Below are 23,190 nucleotides of genomic sequence, written 5' to 3'. Positions count from 1 at the left end.
GCTAGTTCAAATATGAATCTAGAAGAATTATATGGTAAAAATTGTTTATCTGAAAACGTCTTAAAATAGATTGCATAAATTATCATACGCACTAAATAATTTATCAAGTAAAAAGAAATGATTTAAAATTTTAATTTAATTTCTTTAGTTATTATTTAATTTAATGAAATTAAAGTGAAAAATTAAATCAGTTTGTTATCTAATTTTATTATATAGTAAAATTAAATTTATTTATTTGTAATTTTGACAGACAAATAATTTAATTTAATTAACATATAGTTATAGACATAGATAGATGCAGAATTATCTGAAAAGGAAATACTAATATATTGATAATATTGAAATTTAAGCATCACCATTTCATCATACTTCAACCAAACACATAAACATCAACTTATTATTACGTAACGAGGCGAAACGATGAAAACCCGAAATCAATCCATCAAAAACCTGGTAGATTAATCAAATATCTAATGATGACCATGGGAGGTTGCCTTGACATCTTCACCAATACCACCCGACTGAACAATGTCAATCACCTTAGACTGCTTCTTACTCTCATCTACAATTTTAGGCACACTGATCCTCAAAACCCCATCTTCCATATGAGCTTTGATACGATCCATATCCACATTCGCAGGCAACCTGAACTGTCTCCAGAACTTCCCATTCGTCCTTTCAGCTCTATGCCATTTCTCTCCTTCAATTTCTTGTTCTTCTTTCCTTTCTCCACTGATCCTTAACACTCTGTTCTCTTCAACCTCGATCTTCAAATCCTCCTTTTTCATCCCTGGGATGTCCAGGGTAATGGCATGGTACCGTGGGGTTTCTTTCCAGTCGGCTCGAGCTAAAGCGACGGGTTCTGATCCTTTGGGGACGGTCACTGGGGTTTGTTCCAGGATTTTGAATGGGTCTTCAGCGAGCATCACGTCCCATAAGGATCTACTGTAAGGGATTAGGCTGTTGGCTTGGGTTGACATCAGAGTTATTGCCATTAACAAAATAAAGGCTTTGGTGAGATTTGGGATTCTCATTTTTGGTTTTAATGGGGAAATTTGGTAACGGGAGACGAAATTGTTGAACAGTTTGAGGATGATTTTGATTTGATGATCTTTGTTTATCAATGCTGTGATATACAATGAGATGTGTAGTGAAATATATATAGTTTGGGTGGGAAGGGAAGGGATTTATCTGGATTGTTCGTGTTGTTTCAATACAGCCAAAAAAAGGCTGGTGGAATCACCAGAATTTTCTCGGGAAATTTTGAAGTTTCCAGATATTAATCTTCAGGCCGACACGTGTTGCTTTATTCGACTGCGATTATCATGGGATGTAACATTCCATGCTTACCAATTCCATGTGGTTAAGTTTCAAAAACAAACATCATATGAATATTAATTTTATGAACATGTAAAAATTATCCATTATTTAATATTTTTTATCAATTTTTCCATTATTTATAATACAAATATTAAATTATTAATTTGACAAGAATATTTAATCATACTAGATATTAATTATGTGGGGAAAGTGATATTATTCTAGTGGATTCAAATAATATTTGGATTTAGATATTAAAATTACTATCAGATTCGGAGCAGATAGACCTCCTCAAATAGATCTACATTTGTTATTTGGATATTTGTGGATACCTGACTCCACATAGCTAGACCTGTTCATGGGTCAAGCTACCCGTCCAAGCCCAAAGGTCTGCTCAAAATTTGGGAGGATTTGAGTAAAAATATTAGTCTCGAAAAATGGGCTAGGATAAAAAAATTAAGCCCGTTTAAAATATGGGTTGGGTTCGAGCTTGAACATTTAAGGCTTGAGCTTGACCCAACCCAACCTGTTTTTAAGTTTATAACATTTTATATTATGTTATTTTTATATATTATGTAATTTAGAACATATTAAAAAAAATAAACCTATACTAAATATATAATGTTAATATGATTATAGAAAAAAAAATTAATGAATAAAGAATGTATAAAATTATTAAATATTAAAATAATATAATATAAATATTTTTAAAAAATTAAAAAAATAATAAAGGTGGGGCCTAAAATGGGCTTGAGTTAGTTATTTATAAATATGGGCGAGTTTAAGCAAAATTTTAAGCTTATATTTCGGGTTGGACTGGAGTTAGGCAAACATGAAGTATGTGATGCGAGCTCGTATTCGTTTGATGATTATGAGTCGCAAGAGTTCCCGATCGAAATTAAGAAGTATCAAAGTAATGTACTTGATAAGGTTGAAACGTGAATGGATGGCAAGCAAATGGGTGTTTTGATGGATGAGAATTGGAGAAGTTTGAATTCGGTTTAAGGACTTACAAATGAACCAATATTATAGAAAAAATATTGACCCAATTCTTATATTAGCATTTAAGATGGTTATGAGAAGGTAACAAGAACCGTGACCCTCTATCAAGAAAGATAGGAACCAATCAGTATAAGGGGTTGAACACCACATTTCGAAGAAGTGATAAGTTCAAGAATGAAACAAATTGATGCCACAAGGGTTGCTTGATAAGTTAATTTGAGTCAGATGAGAACAAAGAGAGTGAACACTCACAATAGTATATAAAATTTGTCAAAAAAAAAAAGGCCTTACAAAGTGTTTCAAGCCTAGTATTTATAGGCTATACAAAGAACCAGCCAAATAGGCATGAAATACAACCAGACTTAATGTGCTTAATGACCATTAATTTGTTCAAGGCATCCCTTGAGAGTTTCTAGACGTTGATGAGGCCAACAACCTTGTTCACATTGTGACATTTGCATTCCCGAACAGCCAATTCATTGGTCTTTGAAGATTAGCTGAATGTTCATAGAGTTGAACGGTTGAAATGGTGTGAACATGAATTGATGCTGCTTTGAAAACCGAATGGTTATGTAGGTCATTAGTGCTGCTTGAGTTGCATGAAGAGTCTCAAAGTGTGAACAGCATGAATTGAATGGCTTGGAACATTTATTTTCTGAGCAAAAGAGTCGTTTTCAAATAGTGTTTGATCGATTACGTATTAATCAATATTTGATTGATTGGTCTGAGGTTATCGACAAAAAAGATTTGTCTAAGTCACTTCGAGTCCATTCACCTACTCCGCCAAATACGGATACGCCCCTATGAGCTTTGGCAATTTTGTTGATCAATTCCATAATAAGTATTGTTTTACCTACCCCAGCCCCCCAAGTAGTCTGATTTTTCCTCCACGACGATAAGGAGCTAAAAGATCGATTGATCAATCAAAAAGAAGAATCTACTTCAACCGATATGCCTTTAGGCACGGCCATACATAACATAAAAATCACACTTGGAAGGGGTGGACAATTAGCTAGAGCAGTGGGTGCTGTTGCAAAACTGATTGCAAAGAAGGGGAATCATAGGTGTGAACTTGGTAGCCAACCGATTGGTCAAGTGTGGACACACTTGATGCTTTGGCTTTTCACGAAAAGGCTCTTAGGAGGTTGTGTTCAGCACCTTCCACATGCATGTTCGTCTAAGTGCATAAAGCTCCATAAATGTGGTCCAATGAACTTCAAGTATGCATGCATTAGCTTGAGTGGAAGTTTCTAGCAGTAGCCAATGTGAACAATCTAGCCAACATTAAGACACGATTTAAATGCAACATTAAGACAAAGTTTAAACACACTTTAATTTGTATGAACTTAGACAAATATTAATTATGTCAGAATTAAGACACATAATTTTAAGTGCAATAACTAAGACACATAATTAAGATGTTCAAGCTAAGACATAATTAAAGACTCAAACTAAAATAACTAAAATGGATTGAAATCCTTATTTCCAGCAACCGAATTAAACACACTGATGTTAAAACTTTATTTGCAACACATTGCATGGAACGCAAGGAGTGCATGCCCAAGCTCGATCAATTAATCCCATGACAGCTTCTGCCCAAACTCGATCAATTATACTCGTGACAGCTTCTTTAAACTTCTTAGCTCGTGCACGAGTAATTGGCCCTATTGGCAGCTCAATTGGATCTTGCAATGTTTCACGAGCTATTTTGGTTGAGTCCAAGTCCATGCTCGGATCACTATGTTAATATCATGCTTAGGCCTGACCAAACTCATGAGCACCTGCACACATAGTTGATTACAAAATATTTAAATTTTTAATTCCAAAAAGGTTAAAAAGACAAAAACCTTTAACAACTAAAACTATAATTTAACCATCAAAATTAGTTTTCATCTTTAGTTAAAATTTATACAAACTAATAAACAACATATAAATATCAATAAAAATATTTTCTAAAATTAAATATTTTAATTTATAATAGAATTAAATACAATAACTTATAATAAATATAATAAATGTAAATATGTTTAAAAGTTACAAAAATATATATCTTATTTAATATGTTATTCTCTTAAATCTTATGCTTTTGTATTCGTAAAATTAAGTGAACAATGAGATAAAGTTATCGAATTTCTATCCCTTTTATTATTTGATTAACTCAATTGGTTAAATTATTTTAAACAACAAATTAACTAATATTTATATAATTAAAATAAATATTATAATATGAATTTCTTTTTAATGTGACATAATTATCTTTAGTATATATTATATTATAAAAATAGTATACATATACTTTTAAGGACATATAATATATCAATTATTGTATAATTAAATCATGAATGTATAATAATTAATATAACATTATGATATTACAATGTGCATTCTTCTTCTTCTATTGATGATGTGCAACCTAAACTTTAAATATGTAACTAATTTTATGGTATACTATAATATATACAAGGTAAGCTATCAAAACAGTCATTTTTGTTTACCTCAGATTTCATTTTAGTTACTGATGTTTGAAATGTTACATTTTAGTCACTTACATTAACGTGTTGTAACATTTTAGTCACTTACGTTAACGTGTTATAACATTTTAGTCACTAAGCCGTTAATTATTGTTAACTGCGTAACGGTAAACTAACATGGCACATTAAATCATCATTTCAAACAAAAATTTTAGGTTAAATTATGCAATCAGTCCCCATATTTTTTTCATTTTCAGCAATTTTTTTTTCTTTTGACTTTCTTTTTTTAATTATTTTCCATTATCTTCTGCTTCTCCCTTTGTTTTCCTCCTCCATTTATTTTAATGTAGTTTTTCTATGTTTTTCATTTCTTAAAACTAAAGGGGAAGAAGAAAAGGAAAATAAAGAAAAAAAATTAAAGTATAGGATTGTTAAAATTTTGTTAAATTTTAAACAAATTTCATTTGGCATGTTGGCTAGAAATAACATCGCCATATGTCAATTTCTACCGGATTGACAAAAAAGCTTTCTCGAGGGTCCCCTTCACTAATAAAGAAGGTAAGAAAAGAGAAACAAATGAGGAAAGGTGATTTAATTGAAATTAGGATTGGCCGATAAAAAAAAATTATGTAGAAGTGAGTCTGATTGATATAACAGAGGAACCTAACCTATATATAATTAGTTACATATTTAAGATCTAAATTGCATTTCGTTAATAAAAATGCACATTACTATAGCATGAGACAAAAAGTAAACGCATCATACTGAAAGTAAATGCTCATTCAAAAGGACCCATGCATGCATAGAAATTTTTTCTTGATTATAATTGAATGGTTGACTCACAATTAAGTATATTAACAGAAACATATAAATTTAATTATTTTATGGTAAATTACACTTTAGTTCATTAAACTATTAGTATATTTACGTTTTGGTCACTTAATTTCAAAAAAGTTACAAAATGATCATTGAACTATTCAAAAGTTTTCATTTAAGTTACAGAACTATTCGAAAGTTTTTTATTTAAGTTTTCAGGCCCCATTGACGAGTAGAAGAACATACCTTGGATTCAAGTTGATCTGATGGTTGGCGTCGGATATCAAACAAGAAAGCTATTTGGATTTTAATTCGTAGATTTATGACATTTAAATTTATTTTATGAAAAGAAAAGTATCATTCATAGATTGGTGCTAGGGGTGCGAACTGAGAAGGTAATACAACAATTATTTTTAACAGTCCAATGATTTAAATGAAAGCTTTTAAATAATTCAATGATCATTTAGTAACTTTTTAAAGTTGAATAACCAAAACGTAAACTTACTAATAATTTGAAGACATTGAGTATAACTTACCCTTATTTGTATATATAATAAATAAACCTAAAATGGTGCAACATAATCAACAACGAATTATTATTATTATTTGGTAACATGATTAATGTTTTTTTTTTTGAAAAACTTCAACAGGAGACATTTATTAAGTTGGCCATTACATCCCACCTAACCATAATGTTATTGGATAATTTTATAAATTGATTAAAAGATTATTATTTATTCTATTTGTTTTAATTTTAAATCTATAATAAGCAATACGTATCATTAATAATTTATTTTAATATATCGAATTGAATGATTTCAACCATAAATAAAATAATTAATAAATATGAAATGTCTCTATTTTAAACGTTGAAAACTTTAATTAGAAAGTTTGTGAATCGAATGTGTAAACATGAAAGGTTAAATCTGTTGAATTTTTAAAATTAGATTGATAGAATATGTTAGTATCGAGGACTAAATGCATTATTATACTAACTAAAAAGCAATTTCCACTAACCATGAATTCTAACTTGTTCAAATTACAAAAATCATTTATAATCTTCTTGATTGCATTGGATTCTTCTATATTAACATGAAAAAAAAAATGCAACAATCATCAGCAAACAATATAGGAATTTTCCTATTTTGATGCCATGTATTCTACTCTCTTCCGGAGAGTATGTTGTGGCACATGATGAACAGGTATGCCTATTTTAGTAAAAATGAAATCAAATTGATTTCTATTCACAAGCACTTAGTACCTAACCTTGGTGATGCCACTATAGGATGGATCCAATTACTACTGAAGCCTATAGTTTCCAAGCATTTCCCACAAAGGTCCAACTCAGCTTGTCATAGGCTTTATTAGCAATGCATCCTTAAAATTAGATGAGACATTCAATAACACCCACTGTCATGGTCTTCCCTCTACCTGGAGGCACATAAAAAGGTTTCCATTCCAAGATAAAATATCATCAAATTTCCACTTCAGAACATAATCAAATCAAAGTAAATAGTTTTTCATATACTAATTTTCACTGCCGTCACACATTGTTTCCTATCGGTAAATGCAAATTAAAACATCCAGAACGGGAGAGCAAGTACGTGATAAAATCTCAGGCCGAAGGAACTGCAGCATCCTTGACGGATTCACGCCAGGCATATTCTCTTGCTCCATCTTTATCGACAATCTTGATGACAAAGTTTGGTGGTGCCACAACCAGTCTTGATCTGATCTCCATTATGCATTTATCAACTAAATCAATGGCTTCTTCCACTGTCATGCCACTTTTGTAGTGCCTGTCCATCATAGCGAGAGAAAAGTAGGATCCATAACCAAATGCTCCCTTATCAACCTTATGAAGTGTAGCAATGTAGTCAATATAGAACAGAGATGGGCCTGTCTCTTTGTCATAGCCAGCAAGAAGGATGTTCACAAAGTATGGATTCTGGAAAAACCAAATATCATTGTTAACAATAGTAGAAACAAGGAAAAAGGACATGATAGAGAATTAAAAATCGTTCTTGTGCATAGATGAGTACGTAGGTGCACTCAAAGGCACTTAAAAGCAACAACACATAACCTGATGCAATTACCAACTGCTAGAAATTGAAGATCAAAATTTTAAATGACAAGTATTTGGTAGAGTTTACTGCTGCGAAAGGAAATGAGATATCCACAACAAAGTTCAAGACTAAAAATCTATGCATCGAGTTGAATTTGGTTGAAGAAAAGTCATGAAAATAAAGATTTATATTTGATGCACTACCACTATAAATCTATAAACTGTCAGTGAATCGAATGATGACACCTCATTACAAATATAATTATCTGTATTGGTAACGAGAAGACATTATTATTCACTTTACACAATGACTGTATATATCCACTATCAGTTCATCAAATATAAACTCTAAAAGTAAACTCACTGCTAAAAGGAAAATAAACATAGACACAAACTTAGAACTAAAGGAACTCCAGAACTAGATTTGCAAGATTCCAGGATCATCTGAACACCAGATAACTAAGTAACAGAGACGTCAATAAGAACTAGATATTTTAAGTAAACATTGGAACTCCAAAACATAACAAAATATTTTCAGTGTACTTCGAAATTCCTTGGACTGTTCTAACCTGATCTTCCACCTAAACAACAAGGATTCATGTCATAAAGCTTCAAAAGGTGTTCCATCAGATACTATAACCTAATTTATCAGAGGCATCATAGGGTCATGGATTCATGCAATAGAAGTATTAACTCTACTTTAAATCATTATCAACCTTACATGGTATTATAACTTTCTTGTTCTAGGGATTCTAGTTAAAGCAAGCACAGGTAATTATCTTGGAAAAACACTAAAGGAGCCCTCCTTAACTAGCACATTTCCTTGAAGCAGTACTAATTACAAAGATCCAATGCCCAACTTCATAACCAGATTTAATTGTTTCTTTTCCACTGAAAGAACATATCTACAAGTATGTCATTCAAGAACATATAGAATAGGAAACCACACCATTTTACAGTCTAGTAGGTGGCAAAAAAAATCTCCAAAATATACAGCTAAAAGGCCAAATAAAATCTAAGATTGAGAAGCCTACAATAGCCATCTAAGTGACTCCATATCCACCAACCTTAAGCATCATAAACACATCCGATAGTCGAAATTAGTTTTTTTAGGCAAGCAGAGAAAGTGGTTTATAAGCAAGTTCAGACTTCCCTATGGGTTAGCGAAGCAGTTCATTTAAGTCACCTCTCACCTGATCACACAAAGTAGTTACTATTACCTAGGGACCTCCTAAATTTTGACTATAAATAAATATTCAACTCTTAATAAAAAGCACGATCTCAATCTTTCCATGCAAGACTTCCAGCTTTATAATCATAGCTTAACACTGATTAACAATGCTGCATCTCTAGTTCGATGAGTTATGCAGCAAACGGGCAAAGAAGTGATGCCACCCTTATACAATCCAGGGCATGGTAAAGCTTCATTGTATATGGCTACTGCTACAAATATAGAAGCCTAAAAACTCCAATTCATCAAACCCTTCCTACAAATTCCACAAAATTTCAACTACGAATGCCATCAACAATATCAATTAGCCGTAATTATAATACTATTAAAACCCTAATTAGTAGTCAGAAACTTTTATACCTTCCTTAAGGCAGTGGCAAGCTCACCGCGAGTGAAATTAGCGGCGGCGGCAGTCGTCAAAGGAATACCGTTTCGGAACTGATACAAGGCCACATTTTTCTGTACATACTCCGTGAACTGCACTCTGTAAGGAGAAAAAAGAAAGTTACATAATTTTCCGTTGAAATTTTAGCAGGACGAATAAATATACTAGATTTATACGGAAAACGAAAAAGAAAAAGGGAGAACCTGTCACCGGATTCACCGCTGGCGGCGATGAGTTTGTGAGAATCGAGGATCATGATCTTATCTTCGTTAGATTTGTGAACAAGGATGCTGTGAACAGCCGACGTGTCCGCCGCCACTATGGCAAAGTCGTTGCCCACTAAACCGAACACGCACTCCATTTTCACTTCGATCTGTTGATTTTGAGTTTTTTTTTCCCTTTCAGAGATTTTATTTCCTTTGGTTTCGTTTTTCTGTATTTAATAGAACTGTCTTGAGGAAGAAGTTGTACAGACTACAGAGTGGCAAAATGGGGAATAATGGGGAAAGATTGGGGCTATATTAGTCATAGAAAAGTGTCCGATTATTAGTTGCAGATTGGGCCAGACTAAAGCTGTTTCAAAAAATTAAGCCCATGTCGATTTTTGGGCTGGCTCAGCTAGCTAAAAAATTTCGTTTTACTATTAAAAATTAATAAAATATTAAAAATATATATATCTTTAATTAATATTTTATATACTTTTATATTTAAATTGAATTTGGGTCAGGTTAGGGTGGTCTAAGTTCGGCCCAAGTCAAGTCGGGCAGGCTACCTGACCCTTGGAAAGGTTTAGACTAAACCTGTCATGGTCCGACTGATCAATTCAGCTTTGGAGAAATTAATTTTCACTTTGATTCAATCTAGAAATGTTCATGGGTTAGACAGCTCACTCAGGTCGGTCAGTTTGGTTTATTTTGGCCTAAGATTATGTTTATATTTCTTAACCCATGTTAGTTTGGATCAGCTTGTTTTATTGTTTAGAAATAATAGAAAATATTTAAAATTTAAATGAATATTTTTATATTTTATAATTAAATTTAAATATAAATATTTTTATTAGTTTTAACACTAAAACGAGTCATTTTGGTCACTCAATTTCAAAAAGTTACAAATTGATCACTTAACTATTCGAAAGTTAACATCTAAGTCAGTAGACTGTTAAGTAGCTAAAGGATGCCTGATGGCCAGTAACTCACTATTTATCTAGAGTAACTTACAAGTTGTCCATTAAATTGTTCGTAAGTTTTAGGGTTATAGGAACCTTTTTCATAGTTGTATTCTTGTAATCTTGCCAACATTCGATGTTTGCCTCCAACAAAGAAACACACTGAACTAGAGCTTTTTCCTCCTCTTTCAACTTTATAGTTTAGTTTTCCTTGAAATGGCTTGAAACTCCACAGATGTAAACCCAAATCCCTAACAAAGAAGCTCTTTGATCTTCGTCCACCATCGTCGGATGGCCACCTAACTTCAACATGTTCATCTTCTCATCGAGACTTTCTTGGATTGAGCCCTCGTCACCTAGAACTCTCTGACTAAGTCCTGACTAAATTTGGTACGTTTAAGTTTCATTATATATATTATATTCTCCTTTCTCTGATTTTATTTTATCTATTTGCTTCTATAGGTCTCATTCGGGGATCACTAAAATAGGAGACTTTCTTCCTATTTTTTATTTGTTATTTTTGTTTGATTTGATTATGTTTGTGATGATTTTTGGTTGTTGGTTTAGGGTAATAGAGTTGAATAGCTTAATTGTGAAATTTCTTGACTTATGGATTTAGCTGAAAGGAAAATGGTGAGTGAGTTAACACTGAAGGGTTGATGCGTTAGTTAGGTTAAAGGTGAAGCATGGGGCAGATAGTGGCTTTAATAGGATTTTGGCTTGAGTTATTCCCGATCCTATTTGAATTATCAAGTTAGGGAGTAATGGTGTAAAGATTTAGTGACCAAAGTGTAAATTTACTCATAGTTCAATGGCCAACTCGTAACCTTTTGAAATTGAATAATCAATTGTAAACTTACTAATAGTTGAGTGGCCAAATTGTAAATCTACCCATCCCCACATCCAATGTCTTTTAGCAACTTAACAAGTCAACGACGAACTTATAATTTCGAATAGTTCATTGACTAATATGTAAACTTTTTGAAATTAAATAACCAAAGTATAAATTTATTAATAGTCAAATGACTTTAGGTGTAATTTACCTTTATATTTATTAACAAAAACAGATCACTCAAAATCCGAAAGAAATGAAAGAAAATGTGAACGGTGTGAGCGAAGTGTGTCCATTGAAAGATTGTTTCATCATTTTTAAAATTTTATTGTTTATTTGAACTTATAAAAATATATGATAAAATTATATATATATATATACACATATTAAGGAATGGGTTTTTTCCGAGCAAATACTAGTGTAGGAAGACATGGATTTAAGCGCGCTAAAGTGTGTTCTATCTAAGGGTATAAGAAGACATGAATTTAAGCTCACTGAAGTGCGTTCTATTTAAGAGTTGGAAGAGACTATAAATAATTTTGGGTATTGTATAAAAAAAATCAAAAACAAAATATCTCAAGGTTAAAAGTATGCCTACTTTGTCCTAGACTTGTTTAAAAACTGGATTTCTTGTTCAAGTCCGAAAGTCTATTCGAAATATGAGAAAGTTTGGACAAAAATATGAGACCTAAAAAATAAGGTTTTTAAGACCAGATCGATAGTCAAACCGGCCAGACCACCCGTTCTCGATTCGACCAGCACAACCGTTTCAAATTGTCAATTTGGTTTAATTAAATAAGTTATTAAAAATTCATAAAAAAATATATTAAAAATATAAGAAACTAGTTCAGCTAGTTTTTTTAACCCAATTCAACCAGTTCTAAATGGTTTGCTCAAAAGTAGATTCAATTATTTTTCTGGATTCATACACTGACCAATTTCCGATTCACTCAGTCAATCCAATTCGGTGCCAACATTCATAATACAAAATCGAACCCATTTAAAATATAAGCTAAGCTGAAACTCTAACATTCATGGTCCAACCTAGCACATTTTTACTTCATAATATATTTGTTTTAATTTATATATTATGTAATTTATATAAAATAAAAGTAAATATATAATATTATAATTTGAACATAAAAAGATGTTATCTTCTCTATGTTAAAAATTTTAATAAAATAAAAACATATAAAATTAATAAACATAGAATTAAAAATAATATATTTAAAAAAATAAAAAATAATAATTATAATATAGAGATAACTAAAATGAGCTTAAATTAATCATATACAAATATAAATAAAAATAAATAAAATTTAAAAATCATATTTCTAGTCGGATCGAGCTTGAACCGAATTTGAACAAGCATATAATATAATTAGGGGCGAGCGTTCGACTGAATCGAGTCGAATCAAGTGAAAAAATTTTGATTTCACGAAACCTATTTTATCATCCTAACTCAATTTGAAATTTTTTCAATTCGAGTCAAGTCAAATCGAGTGAAATTGTTCGAATTAAATTAAAAAAATTAAATATGTCAAATAAAAATATTGTTACAAAGATAACTAATTATATATTAGAGCACATAAATTTGAAACCATATATATTTGAAAAAATTTCAAAGCAAAAAGAAAAGAAAAAAGATACCTAGGTATGATAAGTTTGAATCATTAATTAAGTCCCAAAATTATTATTTTAGAAATTTTTAAAATTTTAACCTTTTTATATTTTTACAATTTTAAATTTTTATAATTTTTATAATTTTTAAAATATAAATTTTGAAAATTTTATAAATATTTTAAATTTTAAAATTATTTTAAATTTTGAATGTTATTTTGAATTTTTCTTTGTAATTTTGTTGAGAAAAACCGATTTTCTTATTTTCAAAATTAACGAGGACCGAAAGGTATTTATACCAATCTGTCTTTCAATTATTCGAATAAAATTTCGATTTTTTCAAATCGAAAAAAATCGAATCTAATTTTGTTCACCCCTAATACTAATATTATATATAAACCCAAAAATTAAAAATGGTAGATCTCAAAGCACAAAAGGATATTGCATCTCTAATACCAACTCCATAATAATTAGATAATTATGCTACTGCCACGACATCTTTCACCATTAAAGACCTTCAGATAAATTACAAGGATACCTACCTATTGATAATGCTATGGCATTTTTAATAGCATTCAAGGCACACACACACAAGAACAATAAAAAGATAAGCAATGCACATGCAGCAAATAGCAGCCTCAGTTCCTGCTGTTATAGAGAAAAAACTAAAAGATTAGTCCCATAACTACTGTGTTTTAGTTTATTAGCTCTTTAGCAGAGAATTTGATTCGGGGAAGATCGATATTTTTCAAAGGGAAAACCCTTTTAGAGGAGCAAATTTAGCAAGTATTTCAGCTTCGCGTTTGTCTGCATTCTCTTTCTTTATCTCCCATTCTGGTTTCCTGGCATTAGCGAGCTGAACTTCGTGTACGACTTTGGGAATGGAGTTCGCCACCAACTTCTGATTGTACGTTAACTCCTCCTTGTCTTTCTTCTTGTTTTCTATCAATCTAGTGAGCTGTGCGCGATGGGATTTCAGTTGCGCTATTTGATTGTCGATTTCTTGTACCGTCAATGAGTTGGTGTCTACTTCCGACTGCAGGTTTGTTACTTGCTGTCTTAACTCGCTGTATTCTTGCTTGAGTGAAGTGACCTTGGTCTTATTGAGCTGAAGGGTTGTAAAGAAATTGTCAGCCTGTTCCATTATTTCCCTGTTCTCGAGAAAAACCTCACAAAATGACGGGATCTCTTCAATCAACTTCAACTTCACAAGTTGTTCGGCAGTAAGGGTTGGATCTTTCCGAAGTTTAGATGCTAAACTTGTGAGTTCATCAAGGTCTTTGAAGCAAATCAACGAAGGGAAATCCATGTCAAGAAATGAAGACAGTTTCATTCGAGCTTCAGCCATTTCGCTTTCTGCAGCAAAGTAGTTATACAACACGGGATGGGAATACGGTTCTTCAGGCAAAGGCTGAGTGAGCATGTCATCCAATGCATTGAGATAGTTGTCGAATTCCGCTGTAAACATTAGAAAATGTCAATGAAAAACAAAAATAAAAGAGAACAGATACGTTGTATCTTCAAATTCAACCGCAATTTCATATTCTAACCTCTTGTTGTTTCATCATCTAAGAAAGATAGTTCAAGACCGCCAATTCTATCTTCGGTTTCCAGTGGGGGTGGGGCAGGAGTTTTAACACGCTGCCGAGTTGGTTGTCGCTTAGGTGTGGCTGATGCTGATCCTTTGGCTGACGCTGATCCTGATCCTTTACTTGTCTTCTGCTTCTTTTGACCATTTCTGGGAGTGAGAGGCTTAGGCGGGGGATTCCTCTTCCTCTGGCTGCTACGGGGAGTCTTTTTGTTACTTTCAATTTTAGCATCCTCCAAATTACTTTCTTTTTTAGCATCCTCGATTCCAACCGCTACTGGTGTCACTGATTGTGATTAAACGGGTTTGCTTAGCTTTTGCCAACTCTACACCTCGACTAGAAAAATCTAAAAGAAGTGTAGCCAAAGTTCTTTTTGGGTACAAAGCCTAAACCAATACTATCTTACAAATCTAAACATGTTTAGTAAGTCAATGATGCAATACTGTTGTTTATTACAACAACCATCAGCAATTCAACTCACAAAAGGTTTTGGCTACGAACGAGTCTCAAGAAAAGAGTTCCTACAGGGTAAAGTAGATACACTGCTGCATGTATAAATGTTTATATCCAAAATCCGTGCTTTTGTCTTCCATTAGTCGTGCATTTCAAACTTCTTAAGTAATTGACATGACATTAAAAGATTCGACTCAAGCAAACATTAATCGTTAATCCCATGTACTCAATGAGATTACTCGACTATAATCTAATGTTACCAAAGATGCATTCTAGATTACTTCACGCGGAAAAAAGTTAGAAATTAAATTGTTCTAGAAAGAATAAAAGGGCAGCAAGAAACAGAGAACAGTATACAGTTTGCAGCCAACCTTTGGCAGGAGGTTCCAAAGTTGCAGGGATCTTCCAAACAAACGAAGCAAAAAAAGCATTAACATCTGCAGTCGGGAAATGTGATAGGATAAAACGTTCAAGCGTTGGCTTGCTTGCAAACATTTTCGGACTGTTTGGAAACCGAAGACTTTTCGGAACATTGATAAATCTATCACTATAAAACCCAGCATTGTTAACCCTCCTCCCCACTCTCCAGCTCCAAACATCACCAGGGTTTGGCCAATCTATAGGAGCATAAGGTAATCCTTCGCCGGAAGTACACGGTGGAACCGGTGGAGTAGGGAAATCGTTCTCTTTAATTACAGGAGGAAAACCATTATCTCCATTCGGAAAATCGTTCCTCGAAGGCTCTTCTTTCGGAATAGACGGAATGGAAGCCGGTCCACCATAGTAACTACAATTGTAATAAAACAGCATTCAAGAAAACATCATCATAAACACGAATTTGGAGCAAAAAGTGGAAGTTACCCAGATCCAAACATGCAGCATTTTACACTGAAAATGATTTCAATACACCCTAAGCAGTAAAAAGATCATTAAATTATGGCAATTAAACCTTCTTTCATTACATACAAGATGTACATTTTAATACTATTTTAAAACAAGAACCCAATTAAAAAATTTCCAACTTCAGCTCGGTACCAAGCAAAACAAAGAGATCAAAGCTTACTCTGGGAATAGATCTTGGTGAAGATCAATATGAAGAGGACTATCCATATCAGAACGAGTTTCATGGATTGAGGATGCAGTAGGCATATGAGGAGGGGTACCCATACGAGGAGGTGAAGGAATTGACATCATTAGAACCGAAATTCCTCGTTGACCTGCAAAATCAAGGCAACCCAAAGATCAAAAACTTTTGATCTCCAGATTCTTTTACTCAACAGTGATCATAAATTATAAGAAATAGTAAGAAATGAAGCCGGCAAAGTAACAAAAGAGATTCCATTACAAGACCACAAAAAAAAAAACAAAACCATGAAACCTGTATTTACAATTTTATTAATTAAAAGAAAAAAGGAAAGCTGATCTGGGAATTCGAGAACTGATGTCCTAAAGGAAAGTGGTTTTGTATGAGATGAGTTTATGGATTAATTAAAAAAGGAATTTATTAAAAAAAAATAGAAAACCCAACAACAGCGGCTAGTCTTTACTGTCCACTATCTAGGAAGAATATCTTAAGGGGAGCAGTGAGGAAGATAAAATGACTTCTCCACCCTTCTAACTAGACCGAGTCCGGTTTGACCAGTTTTTTTTTTCGAATTGCACATTATAATTCGATTTTTGATTTTTTTATTAATTTTAAGTATATTAGACTAAGTTTGATTCGATCGAATTTTTTAGATTTTTTAATTATTTATGATAACTTAATTTAATTCGTTTTCTATTTTTCATATTAATTTTAGATTTTAGGACATTTTGACACAATAGATTTTGTTTTATACCATTTAGATATTATTTGCTAAAAGTGTTTTTAAAATTTATTTATTAATATTATTATAATATTAAGGTAGGAGACAGGATAACGAAGTTTGAATTCATGTAATTTAAGTACCCTTCTGAATATGCGATGCGTTTAGCTTAAATTTTTTTTCACGCTATAGTATCACTATAGTATTTAATATCACTGACACTGTTACGTACATCCAAACTAACACTGAATATAAAAAATGAGAGCTTTAATCACTTTCTGAACAAATCTTAGCATTTGAAAAATTCTTTTATATAATATCTTAAAGTCATTTTCATTGTTTTAAAAATAAAATATTTATTTTTATGTTACAAGAAAATTAAAAGAAATTATAAATTAAATAAAAGTAAAATTCTATTCAATTCTCACAATCATGTTTTTTAATTTATGAACAAGAATTATTAAAAATACTAAAATCAGTCTTCATTTTTTTCATTATTTCTATCCACCTTAAACTACACTACTTTCCATTTGAAAAACTAATTTATTTAAATAGCTCTACTTTCAAATTAGTACATTTTAATTAATAATTATAATTTAAATTCTAATTATTTTTAAATGGGTAATTATTTCGACTTCTATTTTATTTCAACTTTTTATCTAATAATTCTAAATTAAATAATATAATTATTTTTAAATGTGAATTTAGTAATATAATAAAATAAATAAATGATATTTTCTTGGTTCACAAGTTTTTTAAACTTGTGCTTTTATATATATTATAAATATAATCAAATAAAATAAGTATTTGATACACGATTGATAAAAAATTTATTTCATAAATTGGGTTTAGATGTTGTCACGTGTATATATATATATTTTAAAATTACTACACTCTTAAAGGAGAATGTTGAATTTAATTTAAGGAAAATAAGGTTATTTTTGTTTCATTTAAGAAAATTTTAAAAATGATTTTTATAAAATAAAAGGAAAATATACAAAAATTTTAAAAAATGCTTTCATTATTTTTACTAAAAAATACTTTGCAAAATTAAAAAATTGAAAATAAGAATTTTAAACTTTAATGAACCATTTTTAGAATATATATATATATATATATATATATATATATATATATATATATATACACAAAATTAGGGAAAAAGGAAATTGTTTTCATTATTTTTGTTAAAAATATTTGCAAATTTGAAAAGTTGAAAATCGGAGTTTTAAACTTTAATGCTTCAAATTAGATATTCTCATGAAATTAGCCACCGAAAGTTTGTTCGAAAAATTAGAGGATTTGGATAAAATACGAGACTCAAAAAATGAGTTTGAGTAAAATTTAAGGCTCATTTTCTATACGAGTTAGGCCTTGGGCAAGGTTTTTTGGTCCAAGCTCAATCCAGCCCAAATATATTATGTTATAAAATAATATTATATTAATTATATATGTTAAATAATAATTATATATATTTTATATTTATATTAAATCACTAACCCAATAACAATTAAACTCATTATCCAAAACCTTAAAAAAAAATTGCCTAACTAAATAACCCGACTCAAAATATAAAATTTTAAAAATATATTTAATACAATAACATATTTATTATATTTATTTGTGTTTTTAATATAACAAAACATTTATTAAATTTATGGTAGTATTTTTAATATAAATATTTTTAATGTGTTAGAATACTTTTATTATAGCGTTTTTAGTGCATTTAGTGTATTATAGAATTATTTTAAATAAAAATTAATCTAAAAAAAATATGGGTGGATTGAGCTCGAGTTTATTTTTCTTAAATTGGGCTAGACTTTGACAAAAAAAGTAAGCCCATTTTTTAGGTTGGGCTTGAAAAATTAGTCTAGGTATATGATCTAAACTCGGCCCGGCTCAGCCTATAAACACCTCTAGTTCAAATTAACATAAATGCAAAAAAAAAAAAAAAAAGAGTTAATAAATATCAAGTCTCTAAGAATTATTTTATTTATTTCCCATATTTTGTTGAGAGAAAAGGTTATCAAACTTCTTATTTTTTCATATTTTAAATATTGAAACAATTTTTATTTTATTTTCTAGAAGTATTTTCAAATTAAAAAAATAGAAATTAAAAATGGTTTCTATCAATGAAAATATAAAAAATAAAAATATTTTTTAAAATAACACGAATATCAAATAAATTTTCATCCAAAAATGTATATGTTCCACCAATAATGTAACTGAATTGTTGTTTTGTGTTTAAAAATATTTTTCGATATGTCGACAACGCTCAAAATAGATGTCTCTAGCAACCACCACAATTGCAAAGAGTTGACCCAAGACCCATAATTATATATATGGAAAATATTTGGTACACTGTTAGTGGAGTTTTTAAACTTCACAAGCAAGATTGACAAGCATTTTATAAGAGTATAGTAGAGAGACCAAATTCTAAATATATGAAGAGTAAAATGACTTAGAATATTTTAACTAACTTATTATTATGTTAGCTACCTGTTACTATTTTTTTTTCTTTTTTGGTAAAGAAAGGAACACTTATTATTAAACTACTAAATTAAAGATCCAATACATGACATGCCCGTGGGCGTTTTTCAACAGTAAACGACTTAAACAAGTAGGTGGATTAGAGCACACACAAAGTAAAACATTAAGAGACGCTACATTTTGAGAGGAACTAGGTTGGTAGCTACTTCCCATGCGGGCCAATACGTTCGCACAATTGTTCCTTTTGCGAAAGACGTGCTTTAGAGAGCTAAAACTCATAGAATAGAATAACATCGTGCACTCATCAATCAGAGGAGATAACAATATGTTAGAAATTACAGATGCCTTTATAAAATGAATTACAGACGTACCATCAACTTCAATCTCAAGATTTTCTATGTTAAGGTCACAAGCTAATATTAGCCCATCTCTCAGCATCCAAAGTTCAACTTCTACACTAGTGGCATTAGAGATGTGATGGAAGGAACCAATCATCCAACTCCCCTAGTGATCATGAATAAGAGTACCTACACTAGCTTTACCCGGATTGCTAATAGATGAACCATCAGAATTCAATTTAACCCATCCTGGTAGAGGAGGTTTCCACCAACTAGAACAAAGTCAGAATTATTTAAATTATTTGCAAGGGGAAATTGTAGAAAATTCACCCACTCCATGCATTATCCATTGCAACGAGCCCTTTAGAGGTTAAGACTTGGAACAGACTAATGCATTTCGACGCAACCAAATTTCCTATAAGGCAAAAGCAAATACAATGGACCAAGGAATCGATAGGTGGTGAACCCACACTTGTGAAGTGACATTGCCCTAGATCCATTCCTCTCAATTACTCCGTTGAGGAGGTCTAACTCGAGAGTGAGAATGAATAGAATTCCATAGTTCCTAGACAATATGACATTCCCAGAACAAATGGATAATGGATTCCTATTCAACATTGCAAAAAAGGATAGAGATCTACTAAGTTCATACTTTGACGGATCATAAAAGACCAGGTTAGAATAACTTTCCACCCACATTTCCAAAGGAAGAACTTTAACTTTGGAGGAAGACGAGCTTTCCAAATCAAAATCCATAAAGTTAGCTGACTACCAGAGGAGTGTCAATAAAGGGAGCACTATATGCTAGAATGAAAGAATAAGCACTAACCAGGGTACGATGGCCCCCAACAAACAAAATCCAATCCTAATTCAGAAGATGATATTAGAGTGCTTAAGAATACATTGATCACTTTTTGCGGGAGTTGGAAAAATATCGAGTGAAAACCACTACGGTCCCATCTATTGTGGACTTGCTTGAAAGACTAAGAATCTTCCAAGGGCGTCAGAGGACCTTATACAAGATGGCGGAGAGGGCCTCATCCCGACCAATTATCACTCCAAAATTTCATAGTTCTACCATCCCTAATAACCCATCTCATCCCTGACTCAATGAAATGGCTAATCTTCCTCAAAGAAGACCAAATCGGGGATGTATTCCATGCAAGGTATGGATTACTGAGATCAGTGATGTGTTTTGGTATAAGGATTCTAGCCTAAAGGCTATCCTTCTCTTGGATTAGTCTCCAACCAAGCTTTACTTCCAAAGTTTGATTTTTTAATTCTCGATTTTGGTTTACTCAAACCTCCATAAGCTTTAGGTTGTGTGACCAAATTCCACTTTAGAAGGTGTCCATGATTTGCATGCTCATCACTTCCTAAAGAAAGTTCATGTTGATTTGATCTAGCTAAATATGAGTATTAGAGGGGAGCAAACATCATTGCATGTAATAATTCGAGATGGAGGCCATTTTTGACAGGATAAAAACCAACCTTCTAATAGGGGATGGAAATTTGGTTTTCCAAGAGCTCAGGTTGTAACGACCTAGTTTCTAGTGGTATCAAAAAATGCGATTTTGAAACCCCATTTCTGTAAATGAGTTCATAAATAATAAATATGAATATTTATAGAGTTAATATGAAAATATAATAAAGTCCAGTTAGGTAATTTAACCGAAAAAGTAGTTAATTAATGCTCAGGGACTGAATTGTAAAAGTTTAATAATTATTGAGTTTTAATTAAGAAAATGCTTGGGGACCTAAATAGCAATTATCCAAAAGACTAAAATGGATACTAAACCATTGTTTTATTATAGTTAGTGGATGATGATGTTTATTTCACTTGAATTAATTAGTGGTGGATTAATTATAACAATAAACTAATTAGAATTAACTAGTTAAGGTTAATTAATATTTAACCATGGTATAAAGGCCAAAGTAAGCGGAGAAAAGATGATAATTCATCATCTTCTCCACCATCCTCTTGTGGAAACAAATAAAATCCACCATTGTTGAAGCTTTAAACATTCAACCACCTTTTCAAGTAACTCCCAAAGCCATTTTTTTATGGAAATTGGGTCATGAGAGCTTGATCTATCTAGCCCATGTATCAATTTGTACAATTTTTGAGTTTTAAAATATTTCCATTTTTGAGAAATTGATGAATTAGGCTTGAAATTGGTAGATACTGAGCTTGGATCACGAAAAGGACTAAATTATAAAGTTAATAAAGCTTGTTAGTTAACTTTGTAACATTAGGGACCAAATTAAATAAATTTAAACCTTTCATGAGATTGTGTTATGAGTAGGAAGTATAGGCTCCCTAATGAAATAATGTGAAATCAAAATTTAATTTGAAGTTAAATATCGAAAAATATGTTTATCCCGAGTTTAGGGACTAAATTAAATAAAAAGAAAATTATGTTTGGCTTTATATTTGGATGTGAATAAGATGAAATCTAATTTTTTTATCTATTGAATTATCGAATATAGCTAAAGACAACGTCGGACCGTCGAGAGTCATTGACGAGTGACAAGAGGATTCAATTTGTACTTTTATGATTTGAGATCATTACATTTGTATGCATATTCATGTTAATTACATGATCGAGTACCAAGGTAAGTATATAATTGTTGCATGATCTTATTAGTTGTGAATGATGTTGATTATCGAAAAATTAGACTAAATTGAATAAAATATAAATTGATAAATGTCTTATATTATGAATTGATGATAGAAATGGTATGGAACAATGGTGTTGAGTATGTGATCATATAAATTTGATAATAATAAGTTACATGAATTGATTTGTGTTGACAATATTACATATCGAGAATTTGGACTAAATTGAATATAGTATAAAAAATGTGACATTATTAATATATGATATGTGATATGAATTATACTATATGATATTGAATATTTATATATATGTATATTAATTGATGATGAGACAAAATGAGATTATAATATATGAATGATTGATACCCATGTAAACTTAGGATCCGTTTGATTGCCAAGTAAAATATTTTCCGTAAGATGATTTCGGAAAATGTTTTACTTTTCTATAAATGATTTACTAGAAAATATTTTCGGTGTTTGATTGAATCATGTAAAATATTTTCATTGTTTGGCGATTTCCGAAAATATTTTCCGGAAAAGTTGTTTTTACATATATTAATATATATTAATAAATTTTTATATTTTAAATTATTTTTACATATATTGCAATGACTTATTTATAAATAAATAAATCGAATTAAATATATAATAATACTCAATTATTAAAATATAAAAGCATTGCAAACTACTTCGAAATTTAGTAATTAGTAGTGAATCAATTGTAGTAATAGATTGATATGATTAATTGGTGACACTTGATATGGAGATATATGTATAAATAGTAATAGATTGATGATATGTATAAATTAGATTGAGATTGATGACATTGTATGAAATTGAAACACTTGATATGATATAGTTGGAATGTGATTTTTCAATGACATATATTTATCTTGTTACCATGTTATTTATATGACTTGAATCATGAAAGTAACATTGATCTTTATTGCTTAGTGTACGGTTTGTTATTATATGCGCATGTATCAGG

General features: G+C 31.0%; 3 protein-coding genes across 5 annotated transcripts; all 3 read right to left on the bottom strand.

Annotated features, from left to right (window-relative positions):
* Positions 1-258: 258 nt before the first annotated feature.
* LOC105796659 (18.1 kDa class I heat shock protein) lies at positions 259-1,151 on the bottom strand. The gene has a single exon (XM_012626433.2). It carries the CDS (start codon positions 1,032-1,034, stop codon positions 471-473), a length of 564 nt encoding a protein of 187 aa, XP_012481887.1. The 5' UTR covers positions 1,035-1,151; the 3' UTR covers positions 259-470.
* Positions 1,152-7,025: 5,874 nt separating this feature from the next.
* LOC105796658 (proteasome subunit beta type-2-B) lies at positions 7,026-9,723 on the bottom strand. The gene is made up of 3 exons (XM_012626432.2): positions 9,494-9,723; positions 9,266-9,389; positions 7,026-7,557 (listed from the first exon to the last, which is right to left on the bottom strand). Exons 1-3 carry the CDS (start codon positions 9,649-9,651, stop codon positions 7,225-7,227), a joined length of 615 nt encoding a protein of 204 aa, XP_012481886.1. The 5' UTR covers positions 9,652-9,723; the 3' UTR covers positions 7,026-7,224.
* A 3,654-nt stretch (positions 9,724-13,377) lies between these two features.
* LOC105796657 (uncharacterized) lies at positions 13,378-16,504 on the bottom strand. 3 transcript variants are annotated; one of them, XM_012626428.2, is made up of 5 exons: positions 16,338-16,504; positions 16,013-16,166; positions 15,321-15,736; positions 14,458-14,781; positions 13,378-14,365 (listed from the first exon to the last, which is right to left on the bottom strand). In XM_012626428.2, exons 2-5 carry the CDS (start codon positions 16,141-16,143, stop codon positions 13,656-13,658), a joined length of 1,581 nt encoding a protein of 526 aa, XP_012481882.1. In that variant the 5' UTR covers positions 16,144-16,166; positions 16,338-16,504; the 3' UTR covers positions 13,378-13,655. The 3 variants fall into 3 exon arrangements, with proteins under 3 accessions (XP_012481882.1, XP_012481883.1, XP_012481881.1); XM_012626429.2 differs by having other exon boundaries at positions 16,328-16,498; XM_012626427.2 differs by having other exon boundaries at positions 16,013-16,498.
* Positions 16,505-23,190: the final 6,686 nt, after the last annotated feature.

This window comes from Gossypium raimondii, chromosome 3 (genome assembly GCF_025698545.1).
Source record: "Gossypium raimondii isolate GPD5lz chromosome 3, ASM2569854v1, whole genome shotgun sequence".
Classification (NCBI taxonomy): Eukaryota; Viridiplantae; Streptophyta; class Magnoliopsida; order Malvales; family Malvaceae; genus Gossypium; species Gossypium raimondii.
This window is presented reverse-complemented; position numbering and strand designations above follow the sequence as displayed.